Here is a 20,929-nt window from a genome sequence, read left to right as displayed (position 1 = left end):
TTCCAGCTGGTCTGTAGGAACACGAAGACACTTGCTGCAAGAAGCCATGGTGAAACTGAATGAATGTGAAATATTTTCGGACCTTTAACTTCTCAGAGGGTTCTGACAGTAATATAGACCCCCATAAAGTTTACAAGGGTTCTTTACAAACATGCACAAAAACTATCATATATATGTCTTTGGTTGATGAGTGCCAAGAGAGCAAAGAAGGGACGAGATTGTCAAAGCGTTAAAACACGCCAACGCCAGGGAACGGCTGGTATCGTCTGGGCGTTAAAACATGCCCGCGCCAGTCAAAGAGTTAATTACCTGCATTTAAAATTTTCTTCAGTTCAGTGTTAAAATCTACTTGTTCGAAAGAAAACGTAAATGAGTATATCCATGTATTAACCAGTATCTAGAATGTATTTGTGGAAAATCTGATCTACTTCCTAGCTTCTCTTTGGCATGAGCACCCACAGATTCATTTCTCTCAAAACTATGAATGTCAGCAATGTATAAAACTTACACATAGTATATGTCCCTCTGTATGATCCTTTAAAACTTTATGGCCTTTACTTGTCTCATAAGATGATGTAATCCATTCTGAGAGGAAAGCGCTCATGAGTTGGATGTACTTCTCCTGATGGCAGGACAGTGTCATAGCAATGTATAAAATTTGTTTTTGGCAAATTCCTTGTAATTAGACTTGCCAGCTCCTGGCCTCTGTCTGCCACACAAGAGAAAAGAACTGAATTTTGAGGCATGGTAATTACTTAATAAATCAATTAAGCTCTACACCCTGAAGATATATGGGGGAGTGGTGGTATAGCTCCATAATTCTTAACCTCACACTAAATGGAGATGAGTCATTACTTACTTAGTCATGGAGCTGAGCCCTTCTGGAGGAGCAGCCAATTCTGCAGCTACTCAATAATTTCCCAGCATTTTATGGAACCCGAAGGTTCATTGCCGTGTTCACAAGAGCCCTCCACTGGTCCCTATCCAATCCATACCATCCCATCCTATATCTCTAAGATCCATTCCAATATTGTCCACCCACCTATGCCTTGGTCTTCCCTGTGGTTTCTCTCCTTCTGGCTTTCCCACCAATATCCTATACACATTCCTCGTCTCCCCCATTCGTGCTACATGACCTGCCCACCTCATCCTCCTTGACTTGATCATTCTAATTATACTTGGAGAAGAGTACAAGTTATGGAGATGAGTTATCACGGTTTTAATCATAACTTCTTGTTGCCATTTTCAAATCTTAATTTAAAATATTCTTTCATGGTTTTTGATGGAAAAGAATAAATTATCTTTTACGATTGATAACTGAAAAGTGTGCAATCTAGGCTGGTTATATATGGAACTGATATATTAGGATCTGAGTCTGATAACTCAGGTTTGATGCAGCAGCAGTGAGCTTTCTAACAGTGAGATATCTTTGGTTAAATTCAGGAAGGTTATATAAGGCTTTCAATGTTGTGTCTCATTTTTGCAGGCACACGCAATATTACAGCAAGAGATGGAAGTAGTAAAACAAGGCATGGGGCATGGAGACTTGTCCTTGGAGTCATACACTCAAGTGTGGGAGGAATGTCTTGCACAGGTTCATATCAATAACATTTAGGATCATTCTGTTCATATAACTTGGTATGACTTTCATGATTAAGTAAGCAGACCATATAATCAATACTGTTGTAATCTTTAATATCAGATATTTTCTTTACAGCGAGTAAAGATACACCACATCAGCTTCTGATGTTCCAAATTATTATCTAAGTCCTACTTTTGCATAAACTGTGATTTCTAATTGTTATAATAGAATTCTTTGCCACTTAATTTACACCTTTTCCAGTAGAAAGTTAACAGAAGTTTAATTTTTGATTTGGAATAGAGGCTGATGATACTGAGAATAATGTTTGTCATTAAGAGAGAGGAACTGGTAGGAGGCTGGAGGAAATTACATAATTGATCACATCAAGGAGATTGAAATGGGCTGCTGTATAGCAGAAATGGGATAAATAACAAATATGTACACAATTTTAGTCAGAAAAACTGAATGAAAGACCTAAGCATAGCTAGATAGCATTAAAATACATCTTGGAGATGGGGTGGTAGTTTTCATAAAGATAACTGAATATCCTGACTTGCTTAGTATTACAATAGATCTTGGAGATGGGCTGGTAGTTTTCAAGATCACTGAATATCCTGACGTGCTGAGTGAGTATTAGCATCTCTAAGTGGACTCTAGTCATTGTAATTAATTAAAATTCAAGAATTATTATGAAGTTCATAAGTCCAGAAGATCAGTAGGTTTGACTCAAATTTCGAGCCAGTTTAGTGTTATGTAATCATTTAAAGAAGCAGCATTTAATATATATGAGGCAATAAGTTTGTTTATATTTTATATGTTCAGATTTTTAAAAATCACTGATTCATTTATTAAACTGGTAACTATTAAAATATATTTTATTATTGATTAATTTATCATCCAATTGTATAATTCAGAATAGTTGACTGGTCAAAAATATATGCTTCCTGACAGCCACGTATTTTGGATTTTGTAATGTCAGAGAATGATTGTAACAAATTATTCCTCTTGGTGATTTGGGCAAATATGTCAGCTCAGTTTCAGGATCCTAATATCTCTTGTTTGGGTATGAACATAGGTACTCTTCCTGCCAAGTCAAAATCGGTACACACGTGCCAACCTAGCCAGTAAGAAAGATCGTCTTGAGTCACAAGAAAAGCGCTTGGAGCAGAACCGAGGCCACATGACACGTGAGGCAAAGAGGGCTGCCAAGATGGAGAAGAAACTGAAAATCCTTACAGGAGGCTACCAGGTCATTGTCTTTTATCTCATTAATTCTAAATTTATACTGCTATGGTGATCCCATTGTATAATAATACTTGCTTTGATTTTTGATTTTCCAGTAATTATATTTTGTCATAGTTTCAGAATGGTTAACATGATTTTGGCACGCGGTAGCGTAGTGGTTGAGGTGCTGCGCTACAAGCCGGAAGGTCGCGGGTTCAAATCCCGATGAGGTCATTGTATTTTTTCGGTTGACCTAATCCTTCCAGCCGCACTAGGCCCTGGGGTTTACTCAGCCTCTTAACAGAAATGAGTACCAGGAATTAAATAATTTTCCTGGGGAGTAAAGCACAGCCGGCGTGTACGGCTGACAACCTTACCACCATCTTTGAGCTGATTGTCAAAACATTTTGTTTGGAATTGTTTTTTACATTGTTAATTGCTTGTTACATGCAATGTGTGGTGTCATGGTGAGATGCTGTTGCTGGTGTTGTATAAGTCAATGCATTTGACATCGACTCAATGTCAGAAATAGAAATGGTGATTTGAGCAAATTTTGGCACAAAATTCTGTGAATAAATAACCATTGAATGTGTTGTTTCGTTTCAGTCACGGGCACAGGCACTTATAAAACAACTGCATGATTTGTATGAGCAGATAGAGCAGGCACAACTTGAACTGTCAACATTCAATTTCCTTCAGCGCCAGGAAATGGCTGCCATTCCACGAAGACTTGAGGTATATTACTTCACAATCATTTGGGCTGGATTCCCATCAGCTTCAAGGTTTAATGTTCAGTCAGTGTGTGATACAAGTATACATCCAAGTATCACTCCAACAGAATGTCCTGACAGATGTTCTGAATTACTTATGTTTGTGATTTGTTTTCAAAAGTTTGTTCTTTGAATTTGCATGGGATACCAATGATCCTGAGATTTTTATGACTTTCTGCAGTTAATTTATTTCATTTTTTAATATCAATCTCAATCACTGTCTGTAAATGAATAACTTGTTTCTTCTTGGGTATTTATGTACATGTATGTACATTTGTATTATGCATGCATGTACTGTACTTATGTGCATGTAGGTCACTATACTCCAACGTATTAGCTTGAACATAGAGATGCAACTAGTATTCAGACCAACCTGTTCACATTCACAAAATTAAATATGTCACTTCTTCCAATGAACCTAACTCAATATTTCTCATGATCTTGCCATGTGGACTGAAATGAAACTAATTCCCTAAGGGAAATAGATTAAAAAAAGAACAGAAAGCAACACAAGCACTTGAATCATGGACTATGCAGATCGAAACACGATTTGAGGCAAAACTGTGTCCTGACATGGGGAAATTTTACTCAGATTTTTTTTGCAGGAAATTAAACATTTCCTTTCGTAGAATTTGGGTGCAGTGTGATGACAAATCCAGCTGTATACAGTGAAGTCTTGCTTGATCAGCTGTGTCAGCATGGAATGAATATCCAGTGTACTGGAGACTGTCTCTGCCTCTATCAATCACTGAGCATTGGTATCAGTCATGGCTGATCACCTGAGGAAGATGTTTTAGTACCCTCTATTAATAAGCAAATCTTGAAATAATAATACTTCAGTGAAATTTGTTTTATGTGTTTCTTTAACTTTTCCCTTTTATATGTACCCATTTATTGTGAAATCCATTTGCTAATTGTATTAGGAACCACAAGAAAAATGCCAAACACTGCACCATACTGAAAGTTTCTGACTGCAGGAATTTAACAAAGGAAGAGTATTTAGACCTTTGGTCTGAATATGATGATAAGAAGTGCAGGAGTTCTTATTTTTGTTTTCTAGTCACTGACAGAGGACGTTAGCAGGCAAACTGAACGAGAGAAGACATTGCAGGCGAAGTTTGCTGAGCTTCAACAAACAGTGGAACAATTACAGCACTGAATGTTCACCCTAGAAGTCTGCAAGAGTTACATTTGGAGGCACCTAACTGTGCTTACCACTTCCTTAGTTGCATTGTCTTACCACTCCAAAGTGTATGTTTGTACCTGATTACAGTTTGAAGTAATTCTGGTGCCATGGCCAGAAACATGCCTTGATAATGTTAGTGGAAGGTGACAATTAAATACAGTGAACTCCCCATTTAGGGTTTCTTTGGGGAACTAGGTTTCAGCAGAGGAAATCAGACACTAATATTATTGATTTGGGATCGTTGAAATTAAACATTAAATGAAGAAACCCCTAAATCAAGGAACATCAAATGGGGGTTCCACTGTATGCTTGCTACTTTTCTTATAGAAATGTATACTTTCAAGTTCTGACCCTTCATATTGCATTTTACAATGGAATTCCATTTAATGATTCTCAATTTAAGATCTCTGTTATATGTACAATTTGTACAAGTCTGTATCATTGTCACAGTGTTATTTCCCCTCCACTTGATGTTTTCCTTGGTTTAGTGTTGGAATCCATTGTCCCACCTGGAGAAACAATAAAGATTTTCAGATCTAAAAGTTTGTGACGATGGTATGTGTACTGTGTGATCATTAATTATAATATAGATTGTGCAATTACAGACTTTTCAAGAAGGCAAGTGTAGTTTTATAAGTGTTTATGTTCTCATGGCAGTGTCTAGGTTGTGATTTCATGTAATTTGATAGACAGGTACCTATCTTCAGGCATAATTTGGTTTCAAGGGTAAGAATTTTTTACCAATAAACTTAATTAAAATTATTCTAGTTTTTAATAATTTTCTTTGCAAAGTACCAGTTTTTTTTATTACTGTCTCTTTCCATTTCTTATCGGCATAGCAGGGTAACTAGTCATAGGTTTTCATTATGATAGACTTCATTAATAATTTTTGGGGTACAGTAGCATAATTGGTTGAGGTGCTATGCTGCAAGCCAGAAGGTCATGGGTTCGATTCCCGATGAGGTTGCATTTTTCAGTTGACTTCATCCTTTACAACATGCTTTGCGTTACTGGGGTCAACTCAGCCTCTAATAGAAGTGAGTACCAGGAATCTTTCTGAAGATAAAGGACGTCTGGCACTTAAGGCTGACAACCTCACCACCATGTGTGAGCTGATTGTCTGGAAAATTTGGGAGCCTAGACATCTCGCGACGCCTGTTACGGTAATAGCTACACCTTTTTTTTTCTCTCTTTCTCTCTGCCCCCCTCCAATAATTATTGAAATTTGTGAAAATTATTACGATTATGTGTTTAATGCAGTCAGTACATGAACCAAATGTAGCGTAGGGTATTGCTAAGTGCAGGTTGTAAGCTTCATTTTGTCTGTAATGAATCTGTAAGCAGCCAATGAAAATTGGCATGTACATGTAATTTAATCAGTGCTGTACATTGATATCAGTTTCATGATTACACTGCTGAATATTATTTTATGATCAGTAAGTCTTATGATTAGGTTTTATGGTTATCAGGAAAACAGTAAACCTACCAAAGTAAATATCTCTTACTTCAAAAACATGTTATTAATAGGGTACATATATGTTTTTCTTAATAACTGGAGCATATTGATGACTTCATGTCAAAGTTGATGGAAATGGACTTCAGCATAAACTTTACTGATATGTTCATTACAACATGTTTTACGTTACTGAACATTTCAAATTATCATACTGTAGAAGTCTAATGTAACAAGTACAGCCTCTAATAAGAACTACATTGTAATGAGCATTTTCTTATGCACCATCAGTTTCCTCGCATGAAACGTATTCTTCGGTTTTAATGAAAGTACTTCTTCATAATTCATACAGTAATGAGTATATTTCTGTTCACGTAGGATTTGTATGTAAACGTGTTTGACAGTGTGGCTTAGCAGCTGATATCTATTCTTCATATGCCAAATGTGCGATACAGAGGTTTTGGATGGGACTAAGAGCCCTCAAAATATTTTTATTTTTCTTCCATGGAAGAATGCAGCCTGGTGTGATCACACCATTTACCACCCTGTAGGACCAGCCTGTGCTGTTCCATCTCTCTCCAGATTTAGGAATTATTCCATTCTTTTATGCCCCCCCCCCCAGTCCATCGTACTGTTGAACACTGGGTAAAAAACATTCTGAAATATGTTGAATCTGGAGAGTGATGATCCTTTCCCCTGTTTTTACCAGTGTTTTCCTCATCTAAATAAACGTTATCATCTCTCCATTTATTTTTAAACTTCCATTTCAATGTACAGTAAAGTACTTTCAGTATTAAGTAGGAAATTTAATTGTACTGTAGAAACTGGTTAATTTTATTAGAATTTCTAATCAAAAGAAGGGATAAATGGCAAGCTTAAAGAGGAGTCAAATAATTGATGATGTCATGTTACTGGGGAAAGTTGAGTGGTGTTCAGTGACTTCTGTATATTTCAATTTGGCCATCAGATGCAAAACCTTCACAACTCAGTGTTGAACTGAAACATTTGAATAGAAGGGAGCCCTACTATAACTACTGTTGATTTTCCCCATCAGTAAGCAGTGATCATTTTGGTATTTTTTATCCTTACCTGTCTTTCCATAAGGATAGAAATATGCTTTGTATGTCCATCCAACTTTTGGACAAACTGGCCAAATTTCCTTAAATCTGGTTTGAACATTATGCCATTAGAGACCTCATGCTGTTTAAATCCCATCATTTTAATCTATAATGACACTATAGTGCATGTATGAACTTCTGAGGTGGGAACAACACTAGTACCACTTAATTTATGGTCCTGAAAAGATGTATGGTAATAGATTTGTAAAAAAGATATGTTACCTTTTTTATGTAATATGGTTTGTAGAATATAAAGCTATATTTTAATGCACAAATAACTATTGGAACACTGGAACTAGGAATATAAAATCTGGTACAAGTGTGACAACGCAAGCTTCTTTGCCTAGCAACCGCTGTTTACTCATGGTTGCTAGGCAATGAAGCTTGCGTTGTCACACTTGCTTGAATGTGAGCAGTTCCTACAGTAGATTATAAACATACTTAAAAGTATTGTCACATATTAGTGACTAGTTATTGGGTTTTGATTGCTAATTGGGTTTACAGGATGCTTATAACTTCTAACTACTATCACGTGTTGATGACTAGATGGGGGTTTGGATTGCTAATTGAATTTGACTCTTTATAACTCATAACTACAAATAGTTATAACATCACTAATCTACGCGCTTTACAAATCACTGCAGTGTGTGCTGAGTCTCAGTCTGTTATGCCTTCACTAGTTGTTGCTCAGTTAATGTCTTCACAAGGTGTTGCTAGTTACTGCTTCTAACCATGGGGGTTCTTCTGCTTCACTGCTCACATCCTGACTGGATGGACTCTGGCATGCAATTAACTCTCAACTGCTACTCATGGCATCACTAGCTGCCACTGCCTCTCTTTTCCCAGTGGCCCTTGCTGTCCACCCTCAGGACAACGTGCATAGAAAACGCAGCTCTATTGTTGCATATGTATTCATTGCTCCTTACACGTTTAGTTTGCCATTGCCTAGCAGTGGGTGATGTTTATGTCCTTATGTCACCGTATGTATGAAATATTGTTTATAAATCTTCGGTTGCAGATAAGGTGACAGTGCAAACTTTTGAGGTTATATCTGTCAAATCTAATATAGCCAATACTCTACTTAAACAGTAGGTTCTTCCCAATTACATGATGAAGATAATGATGTTTATGTAACACAGCTGCAATTACATGCAATGAATTAAAAAAGTACTGACTCAGTAAGATTTGACCTGATGACCTCCTTTGTACACCCATGCACGCGCACGCACACACACACACACACACAGGATGCTAACTCATCAGCTAATCAAGAAATTCACTACCTGTCATGGAACCCAAGGTTCATTACCATCTTCATGAGAGCCGATATTAGACTAAACTACAGTATCTAAGTATAAGAAATTAAATTTAAAAAACATGAAAACACATTAAGTTCTTAGCTAAATAATGCTGATGAAACTATGGACTAATCTTTATAGAAGTCCATTCAGTAGGGAAATAGGTTTTACAGGATCTGCCTGGAACTTCTTGTCTATATATAAAGTTGGGAAATAAGTTTCAAGACTAATTTTTCAAAGTAATCTTCCTCCAGTTCTTTACAGTGTTTTCAGTGCTTTGGCCATTGTTTAAAACCGTTTTTAAAATCCTGAACAGGAATGTCTGTCAAAATTTTTCCATAGATGATTTAATGTCCTCAACGTCCAAGAAATGCTTTTCTTTCAGCGCACTCCTGAGTTCTGGAAACAGCCAGAAGTCATGTGGAGCCAAGTGAGGAGAGTACAGCAAATGATCAATGGTGGTTGGCAACACACCAGCTCTTATTATGTGACCTAGATAACTATTATAAGAAATGGGAGAGGCAGGCTGACTCCACTCCCCCCATTACATAAAAGTTAAATTACTCTTGTGCGCACTTAAACATCATGTCAAGAAGATGTAAGTGCCAGTTATGGTATAGCTCCATCCATTGTTAACATTGGCACTAGATGGAGGTAATAAGGCAGCTTTATGCTTCAGCCATTTTATCCCCAGAGAAAGGACCTCTGAAGAAAAGGTTGGGTGGGGGAGGAGCCCCAGAGCTGATCTTGACACCAGAGAAGAGAAAAATTTCCTACCAACTGAGGTCTTCTGCTCTTATACCCCATCAAAAAACACAGTTACCTTCTACCTACAACAGACAAATCATACACTATTATTATTTTTTTTTTTCTTTGTGTTATGTATTTTAGTGTTTGCTCTAATAGACTGCTGCTGTTGGCAAGCACCCTAATAAATTAACTGAATTGTTATTGTTTTGTATCATTTATTTTATAACCCTATTCGCAATAATCTCTTCACTCTGCGGGGTTTCACACTTTATAACCCTATTCGCAATAATCTGTTTACTCTATCTTCAGTAGTCTACACGTATTCACAGTACGGGAGCTATATAAGTGTCACCGTGTTACACAGTTACACGTCCTGTTCTTCTTTCTGCGACTGCTGCTATACTCCAACTGTGTCACTCCTGATCACACACTGACTGACTGCTGACTCACTTCCAACTCAACTCGTGGGCTGCTGCCTTGAGAACTCACTTCGGCGGCTGATACACTTTTAATTGCCTTCGGTAGCTGTATAGTTCCCTTATATAGTCGCAGTGTTTGCCTGTTATATAATGGGTACCACTGTTGCCTGATGCCGTGTCGACACCGGCGTTGCATGCCTCGTCACAGTAGGAAGCGGTGCCATGTAGCCTGGGGGGGGGGCTATGTCACCATGGCCAGAGCTGCCACATCACTGCTGGGGGAGGGAGGGGTTGTCCTCCATTGCGCAACATGTCACACTATATATATAAAGGGGCATGCAGTAGCATAGTTGGTTGAGGCACTATGCTACAAGCCAGATGGTTGTGGGTTCACACACCGGTTCGCAATTTACACATGGCTTTCAAAATTCTGTGCGTATATGATTATATAACAAAGTTATGCAGGCAACAAGCAGAAGTCATACAAAATCATGATAACGAAAATGTTCGCCATATTGCACAAGGAGAAGCCTGACATAGAAAGTGTAAGAGGCTTAAACTTGGTGGTGATCAAGCATACGGCTGTTCAAGTGACTAGACTGCTGTGGTAGCGAATCCTGCTAAAAATAGGGCATAATCTGCTGTACTGAGCTTGGACTGACAGAGGCCTTGTATATATTGTACATAGAAATAGGGAGTAAGATTAAATTTGTAAATATATATAAATACTGACAATGGACTTACTAATACAGGCTATGACTGACAAATGACAGACCTGACCTCTTGTCAGAGAGGGTGCCCCAGATGGACAGGACAGCAACTTTCATATGAGAAGAAAAATCTGGTCATGAGCCCCAACTGGGGCTCGACACCAAGACAGACAGACTGACTGACCATCAGTCGCAATGTGATTTTGACTGACTTTGACTTTCTTTAAGGTAAAGTCAGCATAGAGAGTGCAGGAGAGCTCAAGGCAGTTGAGAGACTAGTGCAGAGTGCTTACAAGAGAACTAAATAGAAGACCTGACGTGTATGTTGTAAGTACAGTAATCTTGAAATTGTTACAATTATTGATAGTTACAACCAGTGAAGATCCAATAAACCGATTCACCAATCCCAACCCGTATCTTAATCACTGTGACAAGTGACAATATAGTTCTTCAGGGCCTTTTCTGTAGTTCACTGGCCCAATGTATTTTAGGCATTGATATGTTAACTTCTTTCAATTTTCATATATCGCAGAAGTATGAGAAATTCATAACGTGTTGAACAATTTTACCTTACCGATGGACGACGCAATTGCTTTTGTTATTGAAAGTGGAATTTACAAACAGAAGTTTCAGTCAGGTTTGTGAGTAATGTATCCCGCATACTGATACAAGCAATATGCGTTTCCATTTTGAACATTATACATAGAATCCAATAATATTACAGTACAAGGATTGACTGATTGAATTTTCCCGGCGAATTCCGGGAATCGCAAATGGAGAGCTACGAAGGCCAAATTATGTCTTGAAACCTTATAAAATGCCACAAACGTTTATATCGATATTTTATATAGAATCGGAGTCTAATTACTGTTAGATATTTAACAATAATACTTACCGTATGTATAAAATTTTAATCACGGATCTTGATAATATCAACAGCTGATTTGACGCCGTATGTGTGTGTCCTTCCGTTAGGTATGCAACAGAGATTTTTGTACAATTTTCTGCTAAAATCAGCTTTGCCTAGCTAACTATTTTGGAAAGAAACTAGCGGAGGCTTCAGAGAGATGCCGAAGAATAAAGGTAAGTTATGTACATGAATTTTAGATAGAAGTTGTAAAACGTCGTAGACATCTTGGAGCCCGTGTTGCTCACATATCCTTGACGGCCATTTCGCATATGCATATATTGCTTATGTCTAATTTGGAAAACGTCGATATTTCACGGCCGTGAATGACGAATAGTCGACTTTTTCGCTTTCTTTTGTAGAGTGTAGAATTTATAAAGCTCGATGAGCAAGGGAAAACAAACCAGGCTATAGCAGCTGTTGACTTATAACCTATTAAAAGTCACCAATTTTAATTTGCAGGAAAGGGAGGTAAAAACAGGAGGAGAGGAAAGAACGAAAATGAAACGGAGAAGAGAGAACTGGTCTTTAAAGAAGATGGCCAGGGTAAGTGGTCGATTTATTCACAAATGAATGCCAGTTGAGAGGCAGCAATGCTAATAGCAGCTCTTGTGACAAAGTGAACTTCATACTGAAGGACATGCAGGATTGCTAAATCTTTGGCGCTTGCATTCAGAACTTCATAAAAAGTAATTTGTTTGGCAAATTGCTTGGCTATAAACAGCACATTAAAATATGGCTATAAAGTGTCAGTTCGCTTTACACATTGTCTTGGAGTTAGCTTGCCTTCCTTTTTCTCTATGGCTTACTATGTCTTAAGTGTTTGTATTCCCTCTCCCACCCTTGAATATTGTGACATGATGACCGGAACCTGGATTAGTGGAAGGAATAAAGGTAGCCATTGCAATGCAGTGGTCCAGTAAACATGTTTCTGCAGCAACAAATAAACATAACAACAACAGAGGAATTCTTGGAAGTGGTGTTTTGTATACAGTCCCTGTTGAGGTTGCATAACAAGGACAGCAGCTCAGTCGACAGTCAGTTGTGAGTCGGAATTCACAGTTGTAAGATATAGGTCAGAGTCTGCAGTTACCATTGTGAAGTCTTGAGTAGCATTGTAAGACACCACTACCAAGCAGTGACTAGTGGCAACTGAATAATAAACATGTGTGCTTTAGTTATAGTGAGGAGGTTGGAGAAAACTGCACAATGACGAGCTTCATAACTTGTACTCTTTTCATGTATAATTAGAATGATTAAGTCAAGGAGGATGAGGTGGGCAGGGCATGTAGCACGAATGGGGGAGACAAGGAATGCGTATAGGATATTGGTGGGAAAGCCAGAAGGAAAGAGACCACTGGGAAGACCAAGGTATAGATGGGTGGACAATATTAAAATGGATCTTAGAGAGATAGGATGGATGGTATGGATTAGCTTGATCTGTCTCAGGATAGGGACCAGTGGATGGCTCTTGTGAACACAGTAATGAACCTTCAGGTTCCATAAATTGCTGGGAAATTCTTGAGTAGCTGCATAATTGGTGGCTCCTCCAGAAGGGCTCAGCTCCATGAGTGAGTAAGTAAGTTAGTTAGTTAGTTAGTTGCTGGCTTCCCACCGCGGCGGCCCAGGTTCAATCCCGGGTCTGGTCAAGTGGGATTTGTGGTGGACAAAGTGATGCTGGGGTAGGTTTCCTCCGAGTACTTCAGTTTCCCCTGCAAATTTTCATTCCACCAATTGCTCCACAATCACCCTCACCTGTCGTCTGGGGCTGGTACAGTAGGCCAGAAGTGGCTGCAGTACAAGGGACTTAGTCCCACCCCACTAGCAATAAAAAAAATGTTAGTTATAGTGATCTATAGAATGTGTAAATCAGTAAGATTGATATAATCATCTGTAGTCACAAGGTAGACATGTTCAGTAAATCCAGTTATCAGTCCAAATCCAGCGTCTAGTGTAGTACACATGACAGTATGTTGGATTCCCTTTGAAATGTGATGTAGGGAGGGAGAGAGTGGCCACCTAGTAAACACTTATTCCAAAAGTGTACCATTGTATGCTCGTATTGCCATTGCTTAAATCATCTTTGAGGTTGTGTTTGAGTTATGAAATTTTACATATTTAGATGTTTGTATTGTGGGAACATCCCACATTATCACGCATTTCTGCAATGCTCGCTCTTCACATCACTTTTCACCATCACGCGTGCTAACCAATCAGATTGCTTCAAACGATCGCATTTATACTACGCTCGGCGCTAGCCCGCATCTACATCATTACGCGCGCTAGCCAATCAATTCTTCCTCCTCAATTTCGAGTTTCGCTCCGCCCCACCGAGCAGTGTATAAAAAGGGGCGGCTCCAACGCCGAGTTACGCAGTTCATCATCAGTCTACGAGCTAGCCACACCAAGCAACATCAAGCAGCAGGCTTCGTCGCCAGCACTCGGTCTACGAAGGCATCAGCGCTTCGCTGCGCCAGGCATGACTGCCACAGCTGTCTGCCAGTCGCACCCGACTCACTGGGCAACTAGGCCTCACGGACTCGCCGGTAGTCATACCTGACACACTGGGCAACTGGCATAGCTACCGCCTCTCCGCTCCAGTGACTCGCCTTTCACTAGCCTTTCACCCGCCATTCACCGTAACTAACCTCTCTCCTTACCGGCGCGCCCCGCGCTACCTCACCGGTCAAACATCTCATCAGCCACGGTCCTTTTCAGGGCCAACAAGCTGTTCCGAAGAAGTGGGTTGTCATAGGAGTAATGACAAGACTACACATTCAAGAGCCCCACAGTATCAACATTGTCGGTTTCTCAGCATTTATGGTTGCAGTTGTGAAAAATTTATATAACGTTTAATTTTGTAACTTCTTGGTTCTGGGTGTGACAGAATTCTGTAAATAATGATGAACTTACATGAAAATAGTTAAACATTCAAACAGACTTTGTCACAGTGTGTGTGACTTGCAGATTCTGATGTCTTTGCCCTACATTTTAAACGCTTCAAGTGAACAAGTGGGAACAATAAAATTATCATTGTGAACTGTAGTTAAATTGTGATTAAAATGTAAATACACAGATCAAACTAGGCTGAGAGCATCACACACCAGTATTCTAAATGGATCCTGCAAAGGGTATGGAGGGAATCTGTTCAGTGAAGTCTTTACTCCAAAAGTGTTGCATTACCTCACTCACTCACTCACAGAGCTAAACCCTTCTTGAGAAGCTGCCAGGTTTGCAGCTACTCAAGAATTTCCCAGCCTTTTATGGAACCTAAAGGTTCATTACCATGTTCACAAGAACCCTCCACTGGTCCCTATCCTGAGACAGATCAGTCCAATCCATACCATCCCATCCTGTCTCTCTAAGATCCATTTTAATATTGTCCACCCACCTATGCCTTGGTCTTCACAGTGGTGTCTTTCTATCTGGCTTTCCCACCAATATCCTACATGCATTTCTTTTCTCCCCCATTAATGCTACATTCCCTGCCCACCTCATCCTCATTGACTTGATCATTCTAATTATACTTAGAGAAGAGTACAAGTTATGAAGCTCCTCATTATGTAGTTTTCTCCAGCCTCCTATAAAAATTGGTAATTCATTAAAATTACTGAGTAGTCAGGACGTAGTGGTGGGCTTGGGGCTTGACAGCTGGGGTTCCACTCCTGACAGGGGCAAGAAATTTTTCTCTTCTCTGCAGTGTCTGGACCGGTTCTGGGGCACACCCATCCTTTCCAGTGGGTACCAGGATCTCTTTCTCAGAATAAAGCAGCAGGGACATGGTGCTTAATTAACTGAGCACAGGGACAACTTTACCTTCCTGAAATTGTTTCTATGATACTCTGCATTATTAACTTGTATTATTCTAATGTTTCAGAATATGCTCAAGTAACGAAGATGCTAGGAAATGGTAGGCTCGAAGCAATGTGTTTTGATGGTGTTAAGAGATTGTGTCATATCCGTGGCAAGTTAAGAAAGAAGGTAGGTTCAGTAACAAATATTCTGTATGCTGTGAATTTAGCAGGACTGTACAACTTAAGTGGTTCTATTAGTTTCTCTTATGTAATGTTTTCCCTGTTGCTGTCATGAGACATTAACATACACATAATTTTCTCTTAATTTACTTCTAGGCCATCATCCATACTAGTGTCTGATGGAACTTTTATATTTCCCGTTAACAGTATTTAGGTTGTTGTCTACTAAATTAACATCATCTACAGAGATTGGAAATGTGTCTGTCCCATTCAATTCCCGACACTTCCAGTTTCCTTGGACCTTCTAGTGGTGTATTCCAAAATAAAGTTTAAAACAGTGCCTATGAAGAAAATGTTCTCCTTTCTATATCCAGTACAGCACTTTTAAAATGTTGCTATATTAAATATTACATATATAGGGAATGGCTGGCCCAGGTTCGATTCCCAGCAGTGCAAGATCTTTCTCTTCTCTGCAGCATCCAGACCAACACTGGGGCCCACCCAGCCACCTATACAATGGGTAATGGGCGCTCTTTCCCCAGGTGTAAAGAGGCTGGGGCATGAAGCTAACCACTCACCTTCAGCTAGTGCCAAGGTCAAGAAAATGTGGATCTATGCATCCACTTCCCCATATGCCTTCACAGCATAGTGCTTAATGAGTTAAGCACAAGGACGACTCTGCCCTTTTCGTCCTTCATTCCTTTGTGTCATACATGTGCTTGGTTATCAGCGCAGATGCAGTGTCTGCTTGTGCTTTCTTGTAGGTGTGGATTAATCAAGGAGATATAATACTCATCGGGTTACGTGATTACCAAGATGCAAAGGCAGATGTTATCTTAAAATATACACCAGATGAGGCTAGAAACTTGAAAACCTATGGAGAATTCCCTGAAACAGGTAAGATTCATATGAATATGGATTGGGGTGGTGATGCAGTAATTACAGTATTTGGAAGATTCTATCCTTGAGGCTTGCTCTGTGGATTGAAGAATCATCTGGCTTTTATTAGTTAAGCTAGGTTGGCATTAGTACGAAGGGGGACCAAAAAATAACCGGAAACGACCTGTTGCGCGCGCATACTTTGTAGTTACGAGTTGTGCTGCTAGGTGGTGTTAGCTGGGAGTCTCCCGCGACTGTTAGTGAGCTGGCGTCAGTCTGAGTTAAGTGGTTTGTCTGTGGTGCTCTGTTGTGTGCGTTCCTGTTTCAACCCTTTGGCGATTAGTGAGATGGCCGACCAGAAGGAACAAAGAGTGTGCGTGAAATTTTGCTTTCTGTTAGGGAAAACTGCACTTCACTCTTCAAGTCGCGGCAAACATTCACGCGGTTTTCTCTTTGGTCATCTCCGAGCAAGCGAGGAACAAATTTTGCAGACACCCGTCTCATGTGCAAACCTCAGAATTTCCTCAGAATGTTGGTCAATGGTCTTTCGACGATCTTCATCAATTTCATGCACACTCTTTGTTCCTTCTGGTCGGCCATCTCACTAATCGCCAAAGGGTTGAAACAGGAACGCACACAACAGAGCACCACAGACAAACCACTTAACTCAGACTGACGCCAGCTCACTAACAGTCGCGGGAGACCCCCAGCTAACACCACCTAGCAGCACAACTCGTAACTACAAAGCATGCGCGTGCAACAGGTCGTTTCCAGTTATTTTTGGGTCCCCCCTCGTATAACAGAAGTGGCATGTAAGACTGGACACTTAATGGATAGATGAAAAATCAATGGGAAATTTTCTTCCCACTAATTTAGTGTTCATGTTTTTTGGTGCTAGTTGCTAATATGGCTGGCTGTGGCTAGCCTGGGAATTATTGTGTCCAAAATAGATCTCAGTCACATGTAACTTCTTATCCAAAGCCTTGTTCTGAGGGATAAAGAGTCTGATCGCTTAGGAAATATAGTGCAGAGCTTAAGACAACATGGAACTTTGTCTCCACATTTTCAGGTAATAGTGCTTAAGCACAGAAGTAACCCTGCCTTTACCTTTACTAGTTTCATTTACCTGTGAGGGTATAGTTTGCACTGTGTGTAATTAAGCACCACACCATTAAGACATGAGGGTACGTGGTAGCGTAGTTGGTTGAGGCACTATGCTACATGCCGGAAGGTTGCAGGTTCAAGTCCCGATGAGGTTATTAGATTTCTTTCAGTGGACCTAATCCTTCTAGCCACACTGTGGCCCTGGGGTCAACTCAGCCTCTAACAGCAATGAGTACCAGAAATATTCTTGGAATATTCTTGGGGGTAAAGGGCGGCCGGCGCGTAAGGCTGACAACCTTACCGCCATCTTTGAGCCAATTGTCTAGATAATGTGGGACCCTCAACGGCTCAGAACCCTATGAACCTCCACGGCCTGTTAAAGGATACTTTTAATTTTTACTTTTTACCATTAAGACATATGGTTGAGTGGTAGTATAGCTTCATGTATTCTTAAAAGTACTAGATGGAGACGAGTTGTCAGTCTCATACTCCAGTCACTTTACCTCTGGAGAAAGAGTACCTATTACCCACTGGAAAGGCAGGGTGGGCCCCAGGGCCATTATGGGTGTTGGGCAGAAGAGGAAAACCTTTTGCCCCTACCATGAATCCAACTGTGATTCTCTGGCAGTCCACTCTGTCGCATAGTTTAGTTATTGTGACTTTTCATCTGAGAAATGTATATTAGTTGGATTGCTCTGCTGTGTAGATAAGTAGGGATGACTAACATACAGATGTATTTCTGATTTGATTTGGTGAGATCACACAGGCTAGATAAGAGTTGCCATTCCTGTGTAGGGAGTGCTTGTTACAGCCTAAAAATGATTCAACATATATTTCCTATTTTTTAATGTAAGCTCTCTAGAGGCATTATGATCATAATGGTATTAGTTTTTATAAGGCTAGCACAGAATTAAGAGACTTCTATATAAAATGGTATTTCATATATCTCATTACAGTTCGTATTAATGACACAGTCACATTTGTTGAGGATGGTTTCGATGAAGATATTGAATTTGGTGATGAGGTCAGCGACGAAGGTGAGGGTGATCCAGTGGATAATGTAAGTATGTTAGTAATATATGAGTCTTCCATTGATTTGAATATTAAATTAACTACACATTCTTTAAATATATGTATATATAGGTGACTTCTTATCCTAGAATGATAAATAATTTTATGAGTAGTCTTTCCCGTCATTAGAAGTTTCATTTAGGCTAAATTTTATTGAGGCCAAAGGAATTCTGCGTAATGTTCTCATTGTTATGGGATGTGAATACATAAGCCACTTGAAGAACGAGCACTTATTCAAACGGTTAATAGTTCGAATTATGTGAGTAGAAAGGCAGCAGACTGGTTTAAGATCCTAAAATAAATGGTAATTTCTTTTATATGTGTACATGTATGCATGCACTTGCAGTATAACAGAAAGGAGTTGCAAAAACTAGTAAATTTTCATTAATTGTGGTAGTAAAACAAGAAGTTTTGCCATCAGTTCCAGTGTTGTACAGGATCCCAGACCAGTTCCACCCTCATCCTATCCTCTCAACTTGTCTCCCCAAGATTCCGTGTAGTATAATTCTCCCATCTCCTCATAGGTGTGCCAAGTGTTTGCTTTGCAGGAAGTTTCCATGCCGGAATTCTGTACTCCTAGTATGTCCAGACCATTGTCACCTTGCAAATTTCACTTCCCTAACAATACTATATGGTTTATATAGTAAAATTATACAAGATAAATACTATATGGATAGGAAAAATGGGATTGTAAGTTGGTCACATTCAGGCAGATCTCCCGTTGACCAGATTTGGTAAATTGTGGAATGGCTCTGGTTGTGGGCTTCTGCTGTTAGGAGGTAGATGTTTCTGTCTTGTATGGTGTGATATTTCTTGTGCTTGTATTATGATACTACTTAGTTTGTCAAATCATGTAATTTTCTTATCTTAATGTACTCTTGTTTCAGATCTGATGTTGGGAGGAGGGAGCAGCTTGTTTGCATTGTACTACAATGAGGGAGAAAGGACTTTCTGGAACAAGTAGACAGTGTGTAATACACTTACTACATAGATTTGTGTCACTAAAATTCATACAGTCTTTAAATATGTTCTTGCTCCCATCCTGTACCTAACCCAATGTAATCATAGTTGATGTCCATTTTATTTGTAAGAATCAGGACTTCCTTGAGCTGTGTCACCTAGCCTTTTCTTTAATCATACACATGGGATTAATTGTATAATGGGAATGCTGTAATAATTTTACAACTTAAGTTATTAACTAATCCAGAAGGTACCCAAACTCTTACTGGCTAGTTGGCATAGCTCTACACACAAGAAATGTTTGTTGTGAAAGTAATACCCACTGGTTACAGTGACAAATGTCAAGTTGATGTTTATACCTCAGTAGAATTTTTTTATTGCAGTTATGGTTTATTTTATTTAAGTAAAAATTGAATTGTATCATTGTATTCAGAATCACAAAATAAATCAGCAAAATATACAAACATGAATCAATAGTTAATAGTGGTGATTGTGACATCCTATCCTCACTGCAGAAATATGTTGATCTGTGTGTTTTCTCCACACCTTTTTTATTGCATGTACATAGATATCTTCAAACAGGATATTTGATTTGCTTCATTTTTTCAGATTCTGCTTTTAACGAAAAAACAAAAATTTACTGTAATTTGAACTTCTGTTTGTTTTGTTTACAGCTTTTTGTTAATGACATGTTTTAATGTAACCAGAGAGGGCCTGTTGTAATCAGCAGTAGACCTATGAAATGTAGTCGCATTGCATCAGAGTGATTGGGACGCAAGATTACCCACCTTCCTCCTAGCCTACAGATCTTCCACTCATGATGGTACAGGCTTTTCCCCNGGCCATCTACACAACATACACAGTTATGCCTCCCAACACCCGAAGCTGGCTAGTAATCAAATGAAAACTCCTTATGACAGACTGGCCAGCTGTGTGGGCTGCTATGATGGTGACAAAGTGTGGCCCTGTCGCTTGACCTGCATGAAGAGGAACATACCCAAGCTCCACTCCTCATCGTAGGGCCTGTATAAGGTATTCACCCAGATAAATGATGTATATAGGATCCAGCGGAATACTAGATCGAGGTTGATGGTTGTACGCCTGGACCAGCTCACAACTTATGAGGGAGCCACTCAAGAAAAGCAGCTTTAAGGAGGGAGCAGTTAGAAAGTAAACACTATGAAAACTGAGCCACGAGAAAGAAGGTGAGCCCAAGCACAGCCGTTGGAAAAGAAGATATGGTGGTATGCCTGTAGGTCATTCAGGACGAATAGCCTAAAGGATGAAGCAATGTAGTGTGTAGAGCCGTTGCTATGCAAGAACCATGATATGGGGAGATATACCAGGGGCGTTTCTGGGCAGCAGCTTGGTAAACATGCTCCCTTTACTAGGCAGCAGATTTTTAATGCAGTAGTTGGACTACAACAGTAAAAGAGCTGTTTTTTCTGTGTGATCCGTGCCAAAATGTTACAAGCAAGGGACAGACCATGTATTAATTCCCAAGCGACGGTCTAGTTTCTAAGT

At 39.5% G+C, this 20,929-nt stretch overlaps 2 protein-coding genes across 2 annotated transcripts in view; both read left to right on the top strand.

The window, feature by feature from the left end:
* LOC111864969 (cell division cycle 5-like protein) overlaps positions 1-5,524 on the top strand; it is a 23,083-nt gene extending 17,559 nt beyond the window's left edge. Inside the window, exons 11-14 of the mRNA XM_023852623.2 lie at positions 1,487-1,594; positions 2,658-2,831; positions 3,413-3,541; positions 4,637-5,524. Coding sequence (XP_023708391.1) covers positions 1,487-1,594; positions 2,658-2,831; positions 3,413-3,541; positions 4,637-4,735 — 510 coding nt within the window. The 3' untranslated portion in view covers positions 4,736-5,524. The remainder of the gene's footprint in view (positions 1-1,486; positions 1,595-2,657; positions 2,832-3,412; positions 3,542-4,636) is intronic.
* Positions 5,525-11,449: 5,925 nt separating this feature from the next.
* Positions 11,450-19,881, top strand: LOC111864998 (eukaryotic translation initiation factor 1A, X-chromosomal). The gene is made up of 6 exons (XM_023852672.2): positions 11,450-11,593; positions 11,880-11,963; positions 15,295-15,398; positions 16,156-16,288; positions 18,331-18,434; positions 19,333-19,881. The coding sequence occupies exons 1-6, from the start codon at positions 11,578-11,580 to the stop codon at positions 19,336-19,338; spliced, it is 447 nt and encodes a 148-aa protein (XP_023708440.1). The 5' UTR covers positions 11,450-11,577; the 3' UTR covers positions 19,339-19,881.
* The last annotated feature ends 1,048 nt before the right edge of the window (positions 19,882-20,929 follow it).

The sequence above is a fragment of the Cryptotermes secundus genome, unplaced genomic scaffold (assembly GCF_002891405.2).
Source record: "Cryptotermes secundus unplaced genomic scaffold, Csec_1.0 scaffold209, whole genome shotgun sequence".
Classification (NCBI taxonomy): Eukaryota; Metazoa; Arthropoda; class Insecta; order Blattodea; family Kalotermitidae; genus Cryptotermes; species Cryptotermes secundus.
Note: the sequence above shows the minus strand (reverse complement) of the source record. Positions and strands in the feature narration are given on the sequence as shown.

Bases quoted from the DNA above. Each gene is read 5' to 3' on its own strand.
- LOC111864998 (XM_023852672.2), top strand. The intron at 11,964-15,294 runs GTAAGTGGTCGA...CTAATGTTTCAG, and splicing joins CTTTAAAGAAGATGGCCAGG to AATATGCTCAAGTAACGAAG. The intron at 16,289-18,330 runs GTAAGATTCATA...ATCTCATTACAG, and splicing joins TGGAGAATTCCCTGAAACAG to TTCGTATTAATGACACAGTC.